This window comes from Bactrocera dorsalis, chromosome 4 (assembly GCF_023373825.1).
Source record: "Bactrocera dorsalis isolate Fly_Bdor chromosome 4, ASM2337382v1, whole genome shotgun sequence".
NCBI lineage: Eukaryota > Metazoa > Arthropoda > Insecta > Diptera > Tephritidae > Bactrocera > Bactrocera dorsalis.
In genome coordinates, this window is record NC_064306.1 from 68,121,698 (window position 1) to 68,134,096 (window position 12,399).

Sequence of the window (12,399 nt, forward strand, 5' to 3'; positions counted from 1 at the left end):
ATCATAAACAGAGGTGGAGAAACGAGTCGCAGGAGGCAAGTTTCCGTTGACTTCACGATCTTCACCGGATGCTTTGAGCCACGATATACTATATGTACTTGTGTTAGTGAGAGATTATAACTTGTGATTTTTTAAGAGCTTGATAACTTTTTTTTAAAAAAAAACGCATAAAATTTGCAAAATCTCATCGGTTCTTTATTTGAAACGTTAGATTGGTTCATGACATTTACTTTTGAAGATAATTTCATTTAAATGTTGACCGCGGCTGCGTCTTAGGTGGTCCATTCGGAAAGTTCAATTTTGGGCAACTTTTTCGAGCATTTCGGCCGGAATAGCCCGAATTTCTTCGGAAATGTTGTCTTCCAAAGCTGGAATAGTTGCTGGCTTATTTCTGTAGACTTTAGACTTGACGTAGCCCCACAAAAAATAGTCTAAAGGCGTTAAATCGCATGATCTTGGTGGCCAACTTACGGGTCCATTTCTTGAGATGAATTGTTGTCCGAAGTTTTCCCTCAAAATGGCCATAGAATCGCGAGCTGTGTGGCATGTAGCGCCATCTTGTTGAAACCACATGTCAACCAAGTTCAGTTCTTCCATTTTTGGCAACAAAAAGTTTGTTAGCATCGAACGATAGCGATCGCCATTCACCGTAACGTTGCGTCCAACAGCATCTTTGAAAAAATACGGTCCAATGATTCCACCAGCGTACAAACCACACCAAACAGTGCATTTTTCGGGATGCATGGGCAGTTCTTGAACGGTTTCTGGTTGCTCTTCAACCCAAATGCGGCAATTTTGCTTATTTACGTAGCCATTCAACCAGAAATGAGCCTCATCGCTGAACAAACACGCGCGCGAAACACATTTCGAACCGAACACTGATTTTGGTAATAAAATTCTATGATTTGCAAGCATTGCTCGTTAGTAAGTCTATTCATGATGAAATGTCAAAGCATACTGAGCATCTTTCTCTTTGACACCATGTCTGAAATCCCACGTGATCTGTCAAATACTAATGCATGAAAATCCTAACCTCAAAAAATCACCCGTTACTATACTCCTCAAAAGACTTCTGAAAATATTTCCAACGATTCCTTAGCCATGATTCCATAAGAAACATAAAATTTCTACCAAACTCGTTCAATTTTTTTCCATGGCGAAACAAACACACTAATTGTCATATAAAGATCGGTCTTTATACGATCATAAAAAAGATTATACCATTCTAAGAAAAAATTGTTTATGGATTTGTTTTACACGCGCACTCTAAATAGTCCGATTCAAGTCATATTTGATAGATCTTGTATTTCGAGGATTTTTTCATGACATTGTTCTGCACTTATTTCTAAATGTTCTCTACGCTCTTCGGCAGTATCTTTATTGATAACTTTGTAGTTGACTCTGACCGTTAAGATATGAACAGTATAGGATCAAAAATAATATTGTATTTGTAATATGAATCAAATGCACCATAAGTACGATTTTGGTTGACGATTCGAATCTAGCACCAGCTGCTGGATTAAAGCTTCGCAAAGTTCAGCAAGATGCTCGAAGAGCATTACAAACTACTCGTACAAGTGGGCAAATTGTTCAGTTTGATGTCCACGCATCTCTCTCACATTATCTTCCCAAAAAGGCAAAAGAAATTACCGAAATCGATTCCATTGTACACCGGATATCCTATAAGAATAGTGACCAAATAAAAATTAATCCCAAGCATTACTTTCATAAACATTTTTATATTTTTTTACTAAAAATTGTCTTGCTAAAATGTCATAACTTCAGTTTTATCATTATATTAAGCATAATTGTATATTTTTACTAACAACCAGCAGAATATTTACTATGCATAAATTTATATGTACATAGATTTCACTTATCAAGCATGCAACAAATACTCAAGCCTAAAATTCATACAATAAATAGTTGGAATGTGTCTGCAAGCCGCGCTGCTTTGCTTGCTATTGTAACCGCACTTATTTGTAATCACTTAAGACTTCATATATAATCTTCATATGAATCCGATATCATTTCTCACCTACTCATATTCTTATTTCCCTCATTGGCTACTCCATCCAACAACACTCGTAATACGCCACACTCGTTAAACAATCAACCAAATCGCGCACAGAGCCCAATACACCCGGCAAATTCATTGTATGGTTCCGTAACGAGACCACACTGCTCGTGCTGTGGCAACCACCATATCCCGCCGGCATCTACACCCATTACAAAGTATCCATTGAACCACCGGATGCGCTAGAGAGCGTGCTGTATGTGGAGAAGGAAGGCGAACCACCGGGTCCGGCGCAAGCGGCTTTCAAAGGACTTGTGCCCGGTCGTGCTTATAATATATCGGTACAAACAATGTCTGAAGATGAAATCTCCCCACCGACTACCGCACAATATCGCACTGTACCGTTACGACCACTCAATGTGACATTCGATAAGGATTACATCACGTCGAACTCGTTTCGCGTGCTATGGGAAGCGCCAAAAGGCATATCGGAGTTCGACAAATATCAGGTTTCATTGGCCGCTTCACGGCGACAATCAACTGTTTCACGAAATAATGATCCGATTGCTTACTTTGATTTTCGCGATATCACCGAACCGGGCAAGACATTCAATGTTATCGTGAAAACCGTTTCGGGTAAGGTGACCTCATGGCCCGCGGCTGGTGATGTCACTTTGCGGCCGCTGCCAGTGCATAATTTACGTTCGTTCAATGACGACAAGACAAATACGATGCGCATCACATGGGAGCCGGATCCAGCGAGCACACAGGATGAATACCGTATAGCGTAAGCTATTTGCAACTTGTAAAATATATTTTCAGCACTAATAACAAAATTTCTTTACACACAGTTATCATGAACTGGAGACGTTCAACGGCGACACGAGCACCTTTACCGCAGAGCGCACAAGCACTATTTTGGAGAGTCTGCTACCCGGACGCAATTATTCGCTTTCCGTGCAGGCGGTCTCTAAGAAAATGGAATCGAATGAGACTACAATTTTCGTGGTGACACGTCCATCGTCACCCATCATTGAGGATCTAAAGAGCATACGCACAGGTCTAAATATTAGTTGGAAGAGTGATGTGAACTCCAAGCAGGAGAAATATGAAGTACTGTATTCGCGCAACGGCACCTCTGAAGTGCGTACCATAGACACAAAGGACTCGCGTTTGGTCATCACCAATTTGCATGCTGGCGCCGGTTATGAGGTGAAGGTCTTTGCCGTTAGTCACGATCTGAGAAGTGAACCGCACGCATATTTCCAAGCAGTGTGTAAGTATAAGCCAAATCTCACCTAACTTATGTCAAAATGTTAATTAAAATGCAATTTATTTCTGCAAAACACACAGTTCCAAATCCCCCACGCAACATGTCCATCGAAACCGTGCGCAGCAACTCTGTGTTAGTGCATTGGGCGCCACCAGAGAATAGTGATTTCACGGAGTACTCGATGCGGTATCGCACTGAGACTAAGGAGCAATGGATTAACTTGCCCAGTGTGCGCGCCACTGAGGCGGACATTACCGATATGACTAAAGGTGAAAAGTACACTATACAAGTGAATACTGTCAGCTTCGGTGTGGAGAGTCCCAATCCGCAAGAGGTCGTGTATACCGTACCACCGAATGAGGTGTCGAATATCATACCCTTGGTGGATTCGCGCAACATTACATTGGAATGGCCGAAGCCCGAAGGACGCGTCGAATCCTATATACTAAAGTGGTGGCCTACGGAAAATCCGAGCAAAGCTCAAACCAAAACAGTATCTGAGAATAAGTCGGGTAAGCGCAAAGTTTAAACTTTATTATTTCTAATTTTAAACTGTTAATATTTGCAACAGATGAGTCTTCCACCGTGCGTGTTTTGATTGGTGATCTGATGCCTGGTGTGCAGTACAAATTCGACATACAAACCACTTCCTACGGCATCTTCTCACGCACCACACATCTCTCCACACGCACCATGCCGCTCATACAGTCGGAGGTGGTTGTTGTAAATGACAGACAAGAGGATGAACGCGACACCATTACGCTCTCATACACACCAACACCACAGTCGTCTTCGAAATTCGATATCTACCGTTTCTCACTCGGTGATCCCGAGATTAAGGACAAAGAAAAGTTGGCCAACGATACGGATCGCAAAGTCACATTCACCGGGTTAATACCAGGTCGTCTATACAATATCACCGTTTGGACTGTAAGTGGCGGAGTGTCCAGTCTACCCATACAACGACAAGATCGTCTCTTCCCCGAACCGATAACACAATTGCATGCCACCAACATAACAGACACTGAAATCTCGCTGAAATGGGACATACCGAAGGGCGAATATAATGACTTTGATGTACAATACTTGACCGCGGACAATATACTCGCACAAAATATTACCACACGCAATGAAATCACCATCGCCGATCTGCGACCACATCGCAACTACACATTCACCGTTGTCGTGCGTTCGGGCACCGAATCTTCGGTGTTGCGCAGCAGCTCACCGCTATCGGCAAGCTTCAGCACGAACGAAGCAGTGCCAGGGCGTGTCGAACGTTTCCACCCGATCGATGTACAGCCGAGTGAAATCGTTTTCGAGTGGTTGCTACCAACGAGTGAGGCCAACGGTGTTATACGCCAGTTCTCCATCACGTACATGAATGTGAACAATGCCACCGAGATGCGTATACAACAATTCGAGTCTTCCGATGTCACTGGCACCATACGCAACCTGAAGCCGGGTGAAACGTACATTTTCAAAATACAAGCGAAAACATCGGTTGGCTATGGACCGGAACGCGAGTATAAGCAAACGATGCCGATTTTAGCACCGCCACGTCCTGCCACACAAGTGGTACCCACCGAAGTGTATCGCAGCTCACAAACAATACAGATACGTTTCCGTAAAAACTATTTCTCCGACCAAAATGGACCGGTAAGTATGATAAATATAGATATTAGGTAGTTTTAGAGTTTACGAAGGAAGTCATCTGGTTAATGAAGCCACAATAAAAGTTATAAACTGTATTATTCTGGAATGTAGATATTACAGTATCATTAACACCACTTTTCATTGTTATTTCAAGGTTCGTTGGTATACCATCATTGTCGCCGAGGATGACGCTAAAAATGCTTCAGGTCTGGAGATGCCAAGCTGGCATGACGTGCAATCGTATAGTGTATGGCTGCCATATCAGGCAATCGATCCGTATTATCCCTTCGAAAATCGTTCGGTAGAGGACTTCACTATCGGCACAGAAAATTGTGATAACCGAAAGATAGGTTACTGCAATGGACCGTTAAAATCAGGCACTACATATCGCGTGAAAGTCCGAGCCTTCACAGCGCCTGACAAATTCACAGACACAGCCTACAGCTTCCCCATACAAACAGGTGAGTGAGGGAGTATTAATTAATATTCAAAATTTTAAGTTACTTTATATAATATAGTATAAATATAAATATAACAAAATATCCTTATTATAAAATTATAAATTCAAATTTACTTTGAACGGTTCGTTTTACTCTACATTATGTCTTACACAAAAATCTTTGTAAAGATCTACTAATTTCACCTGGTAAGTATGCGATTGATATACCCGTAAATAATACCGTTATTTATTACTCACTTCAAATAATTTAAAACCCACTAACTACAACTTCATTTTTCACACATAACAGATCAAGACAACACTTCGTTGATCGTCGCCATCACCGTGCCACTAACCATAATCTTCGTGCTCCTCATCACTTTATTCGTTTTTAAGCGTCGTCGCAACAGCTGCCGCAAGGCTACGAAAGACTCGCGTGCCAACGATAACATGTCGCTGCCCGATAGTGTAATCGAGCAAAATCGTCCGATACTGATCAAGAATTTCGCCGAACACTATCGTCTCATGTCGGCCGATTCGGATTTCCGTTTCAGTGAAGAATTCGAAGAGCTGAAGCATGTGGGTCGTGATCAGTCGTGCACATTTGCTGACCTACCTTGCAATCGTCCCAAAAATCGTTTCACCAACATTTTGCCCTACGATCATTCGCGCTTCAAACTGCAGCCGGTCGATGATGATGAGGGTTCCGATTATATAAATGCCAACTATGTGCCGGGTCATAATTCGCCGCGTGAATTCATTGTGACGCAGGGTCCGCTGCATTCGACACGCGATGATTTCTGGCGTATGTGTTGGGAGAGTAATTCACGTGCCATTGTGATGTTGACGCGCTGCTTCGAGAAGGGGCGTGAGAAATGTGATCAGTATTGGCCAAATGATACGGTGCCCGTCTTCTATGGCGACATCAAAGTGCAAATCTTGAATGACAGTCACTATGCGGACTGGGTAATGACGGAGTTCATGCTGTGCAGGGTATATAGTTTTGTAATTAAATATAGGCTACGCATTTTGCATTACATATTTGCTTTTTATTGCAAACAGGGCAGCGAACAGCGCATTATGCGTCACTTCCATTTCACCACTTGGCCGGACTTCGGTGTGCCAAATCCACCGCAGACGTTGGTGCGCTTCGTGCGCGCTTTCCGCGATCGTATCGGCTCCGAGCAACGTCCAATCGTCGTGCATTGCAGCGCTGGCGTGGGCCGCTCCGGCACATTTATAACGCTCGATCGCATTCTGCAGCAGATAAAGACTTCGGATTTTGTCGATATTTTCGGCATTGTCTATGCCATGCGTAAAGGTATTTGAATTTTGTGTTTTAGATTTGGTTGTAAGCTTGTTGCTAAGCTTGTTTTCTGTTTTTTTAGAGCGCGTTTGGATGGTGCAAACCGAACAGCAGTACATCTGCATTCATCAGTGTTTGCTGGCTGTGCTTGAGGGTAAAGAGAATATTGTAGGTCCTGCGAGAGAAATTCACGATAATGAGGGTTACGAAGGTAAGTTCTTTTTTCGTTTTTTATTGGCTTATTCTGTAATTTAAACTAACCAGCTTTAAAATGTTAATATTTAAATATTTATTTTTTCGGTTTTGGAGTTGTTTTTGGCGAAAAATGTAAAAGTGTTTGGATCTAATGAGTTAAAGAGTATTAGACTGACTTTTGCTTAACGACTAATTGAAGCTTTCAAAGTCGCTCTTACTTAATTATTATACAATTCATAGTTATTTATAAAAATCAGTGCTCCTGAAGCTTCGTTTTTACATTTAAAACTACGAGTGTTTCTACTCGGAGTTCTGAAGAGCTTTTTAGGAAAAAATCCTTGCGATTTTTAGAAGTTTCTTCTTTCAGTTTTTAAGATATCGAGTTAAAATTTTGCACATGTCCTTTTTTACCCAAAAGTCTGCTCATTTGTCGGAATCATCGATATCGGACCGCTATAGCATATAGCTACCATACAAATTGATGGATCGAAGTTTAATTCTTGTATGGGAACTTTTTTTATTTGTCAAGATATCGTCATGAAATTGCGCACAGATCATTGTTCAAGGTAACAATACAATCTCCGAGTAAATTATTATGATCGGACAACTATAGCATATAGCTGTCATACAAACTGATTGATCAAAATCAAGATAAATATCTTTTTACGATCTTTTATGCTATAAAAATGCACATGGGAAGTGTATTATAGCTTCAGTGAAGCCGAAGTTAGGTTAGGCCAATCTGATAGACCAATAAGCCACGCATAGGTCTTTTGCGATACCAGATGGAGTTCAGTTGCTAAATCCAAGAGGAGTTGTCATCGTTTAGGATGCCTGCGCTTGACACGAATTTTAATAGACTCTGCGGCCTCACTATCGATATTTCCTTCAATGTATCATACCCTGAAGACCCCAGATGCTTACAGCGAAGCCGAAGTTAACGTCTTTTCTCGTTTTTTTTTTTTTCAAATTAAACATATATTCTTATTGCAATAATTACATAAAATTTAGACTTCATCACACTCTATCGTAGAAAAGGTCACTTTCACATTTTTCGCCAATTTTTCACTAACAAATTATGTAAACACTTATTTTTGACGTCAAACTTTTGTTCCAAAAAGCTAAGAAGGTGTTGGGTTATTCGCTGTAACTAACAAAAAAATACGAAAATTTCTTCTCTTTCACAACGGCGAAACGTGGAACACAAACCAAACGTTAAACACCCCTTCCAACCATGAATTCGCATAAATGTACCTAAAAACTCACACACTCACACACACACGTGTGTTACATGAACACACACAAATGCTTTCATTTAACTGCACACTTCATTGGTCATAACGATGACACTGCAGAGCAACAACAACAGCTGGATGAGAACGGCGAGGTGATTGCAACTATTGAAGGACATGAATTGCAGCCAGAAGAGGCGGAGGAAATCGATAATGAGAACGCTGCCATCATACATGACGATCAACAGCCATTAACCGGTTTCGGCGGCGCGGCACACAGCGCCTCCATGACATCGTCCTTCAATGGTGGCGCTCATATGTACACCGATAGCAACGCAGTGGACAGATGACATTCGATTAGCCAAAACGATAACAACAACTCTGTGGTTATCGTTTTGGTGGATAATAAACCCAGCTCGATGATCTGTAAAGAGGGTGCCATCGATGTGATCAGCATCGGCGGCAATGTGGTGCACAACAGCAATACGCTCGGTGGTAGCATTGCGGGAAATCATCATAATACAAACGGTGGCAACAACTCAATGAACGGCCACCATACGCTGCAACACAGACGCAAGTCACAGCTGATCACATTCAGCGCGTCATCCTGTGATATTAAGAACAGTCTCAGCCATGAGATTATACTGGTCAATAGCAATGGCGGCAACAGTGCGAACAATGGTGGCAGCGTTGGCGTTGGTGGTGTTGGCCACGGGCCACGTGGCAGCATAGTCGGTAGTATTAGCAATAGCAGCGCTGTTGTCATCGGCAATGGCAGCTCGGGTAGTGGCAGCGCCGGTGGCGGTAATGCGCGTCTGAGCTTTGCCGAGGAGGATATAATGATTGTGACCAATGGCAGTGTTGGTGGCGGCGGTGGTGGTGGCTCAGCTTCAGTTTCCGGCGGTTCGGGTAGCGGTGGCTCCGGTTCGGGTAATGATGGTGATCTCGACGATGATGTCTTCCGACGCCGTTCACTCGATGTCGACGAGGATGATGAAGATGAAGATGTGGAAGAGGAGGACGATGGCCTCTTCGACGATGTCTATGGCACGCACATTGATGTGGCACATAATGCCAACGATGACAGTGGTGGCGGCAGCTATGAGGATTCACATGCCATGCACAGTTCGTTGGCGGGCAGTAATCGCAATAGTTTGGAGAAGGACGATGATGACATCGAGGCGGATGTGATTAGCACAGATGTTAGCTGCTATGATCAGTTGTTGGGCACAAGTTGTAATACACGCAATGACGAGGACGAAATAGCGACACTGGTTGGTGAAGGCGAAAGCTATACGAAACTCTGTAAAACCGGTGTTAAGGGCACAACTACATTGAATGGTGTTGGTAGTGGTGGTGTTGGTGAGAACGGTGGCATCATATACGCCAATCCGTTTTTGGGTTTGTAGCATATTTGATTAAATCAGTTGTTTTAGTGTTTGTTTACTAAATTTTGTTTGTTGTTGTATATGTAGATTTGTAATTACTTTTTTGTTTCATATTTAGCTTTTTTATTTGATTTATTTTTATATGCCATTTAGACTTTTGCACAATTTTTTGTAAAATAAACTTGTATATTATTGGAAAAATCATAAGTTAAGGTAACTTTTTTTATGAAAAAAAATATTTTTGTACTTTTACATAATTAGACCAGATTTGAAACCAAAAATAATAATAGTGGAATGAAACTCATTGGTAATGGAAGAGAATATAAAAAAGGATGAGAAAAATAATGTGGTGGTCAGGAAGTGTAAGGAAGGGGATGCTTTAAAAAAAGGATCTACAACTTTTGAGTTAAGGGATTGCATGGGTTTCTTCGGGTAAAAAACAGCCTTTTTTCAACAATTTTTTTTTATATAAAAAATTAAATAATTTAATTGAAATTTTTATTGTTCCAAATATATACTATAAAAAAAATCTGAAATTTTTGAAAAAAAGATTTTAAACTCGACCATTGCAACGTCATTTCCGGAGACCCCTTAGAAAAAAGATGCGCCCACGTTGGCACGATAACTCCTTACAGGATCATCCAAGGTGAAAAAATACAGTTTTGAGGAATACGCGTTTAAAGACGGCGCACTTGGCCTAGCTAGCTTCGAGCGCACACGTTTTTAAGGCTGTATCTCCAAAACTATTACTCGGATTAACTTGAAAATTTAGGACAATATTTTAAAGGTATTGTAGAATTTAATAAGACAATAAAAATTTAATTTTTTGAAACCCGTAAACCCATGTAACCCCTTAACTTAGAAGACCTCGTAAAATGGCTTACTACCACAAAAAAAAAACAATAAAACTGACAAAACGACGGCGTTAAAAAAGTTAAATTTCACTCCAGATATTGCTGGTTTTAGGCCTGTCAAAATTAAATTTTTGAAAAAAACAATCGATTTGTTCAAAATTTCACACTTGTGCTCCTTAACACTCAATACAAAATATGTTATAAATATAGGTTAGGTTCGGTTTAGTTAAAAAAATTATTGGTTTCTTTAATTAAATAAATAATAAATATTTAATCAAGTATACATACAAGTATGTAGCCTAAAGTAAAGTATTTAAAAATGGTAAATTTGTTTTTTATAACTTTGCTGTTATTATTAAAAAAAAAATGTATATATGTAGAAGTAGTTTCATTGTGAATACCCTCAATTGGCAAATTTTAATTAAAAAAAAAAATTGTTTTTTTAATTCCCAACTAACATTTATAAAAAAAAAATGTACGCATGCTTAACTGTAATAACCCAAAACATTTATTTTGAACAATATTTCGTCAAATTTATAATATTTTTAAATACTCTCATTTCTCCCTTACAGATGACGAAGGCATCGCGGAGTCGGGAATGTAAAAAATACTAACTAAAGTCAAATTAAATACTTTAAACTATTTTTAGAGCTGAACAAATGAAAATATGACGCTTTACGACCTAAATTGATCGATAAGAGTATGCAATATTGAGCATATAACATTTATTTTAGCAAACTAACGGTCACGCACCGTTAGAGACTCGAATGTGGCAGAGCAACTCAAAGTGAATGGATATCAATATTGTGAAATAAATTAGAAGCATACTAATTTACATAAGAGATAAACATACACACACATAAATATATATATACACAATATATAGGGAATAGACGGACAACAGTTAAAGTACTCGTACTGCTAGGAATTACAAAAACAACAAAACAATGATGGAACATTGTGGCAGTAAACGTAAAAGAAGAATCTCGCCAACAAAGGAACAAATATTTAAAAAATATTTATACTTAAAAAACAACAACAACAACAACTTAATTAAATAATTAATTAGTGAATCTGCGAAGTAAAGCAATGTGTAAAGTTTTTTTACATCAAATGTATAATATAATAAATACTAAACAATAATGCTATACTTATACATATATTATGCATAATTAAGTGTGCAATTAAAACTAACAAAAATATTGCATTTGTCTAAGTGAATGTAGCGTTAGCAAACGGATAATTGGCAGCAGCAAAAGAATTTTTGATTTTTTTGTTTTTTTTTTTAATGAATTTTTTTTTAACCATAAACACTGTTTAGCAGCAATTTTTTTTATAAATCGCAGTTTTTCGTAAATTAATTTTAATTTTTTTATAATTAATTTTAATTTTTGTATAATTAATTTTCATTTTTTCTAAATAATTTTAATTTTTTTAATTAATTTTAATTTTTTTAAATGAATTTTAATTTTTTTAATTAATTTAATTTTTTTAATTAATTTTATTTTTTTTTTAATTAATTTTAATTTTTTTAATTAATTTTAATTTTTTTTTTAATTAACTTTTTTTTTATTAATTTTAATTTTTTTTTATTAATTTTAATTTGGTTTTTGTTTTCGCATGCCTAAAAATGTTTGTACAAGCGCAGTGTTGAGCTATTAACTAATGTGGCAAATTTATAAATATGTATATGTAATTGCTTGTAATGGTATATGTAAATCTTCTTATTGTATGAAAGTTAGGCAATATGTATTTTATATAAAACTTTTTTTTTTAATGTATTGTATGTATATTTAAAAGTTTTGTAAATGTATTTGTAAAAAATGAAGTAAACAAAACTGAATATTTTCAAAAAGAGCCAAGAACAAGTTACAATAGATTTACATTTTATGTTGACATTAATTTAAATTTATCAAACTTTAATTTTTTTAACAATGTGCATTGTGTTAAGTATGAAAAATTTATGTTTTTCCATTGTAAACAAACCGAAATAAAATATGGACCACAAAATTTATAATTTGTTTTTTATTTTTTTAATT

General features: G+C 38.3%; 1 protein-coding gene across 4 annotated transcripts in view; it reads left to right on the forward strand.

Annotated features, from left to right (window-relative positions):
• Window positions 1-11,720, forward strand: part of LOC105224959 (tyrosine-protein phosphatase 10D) — a 176,172-nt gene extending 164,452 nt beyond the window's left edge. For 2 of the 4 annotated variants that reach the window (XM_049456554.1, XM_049456556.1), the window contains 9 exons: window positions 2,132-2,804; window positions 2,869-3,293; window positions 3,371-3,802; window positions 3,862-4,949; window positions 5,101-5,407; window positions 5,696-6,378; window positions 6,448-6,706; window positions 6,774-6,902; window positions 10,933-11,720. In XM_049456554.1, the coding sequence (XP_049312511.1) occupies window positions 2,132-2,804; window positions 2,869-3,293; window positions 3,371-3,802; window positions 3,862-4,949; window positions 5,101-5,407; window positions 5,696-6,378; window positions 6,448-6,706; window positions 6,774-6,902; window positions 10,933-10,964 (4,028 nt within the window). In that variant the 3' untranslated portion in view covers window positions 10,965-11,720. Of the gene's footprint in view, window positions 1-2,131; window positions 2,805-2,868; window positions 3,294-3,370; window positions 3,803-3,861; window positions 4,950-5,100; window positions 5,408-5,695; window positions 6,379-6,447; window positions 6,707-6,773; window positions 6,903-8,241; window positions 8,611-10,932 lie in introns of those variants that run through there. The other 2 variants (XM_049456552.1, XM_049456553.1) reach the window with 2 other exon arrangements.
• The last annotated feature ends 679 nt before the right edge of the window (window positions 11,721-12,399 follow it).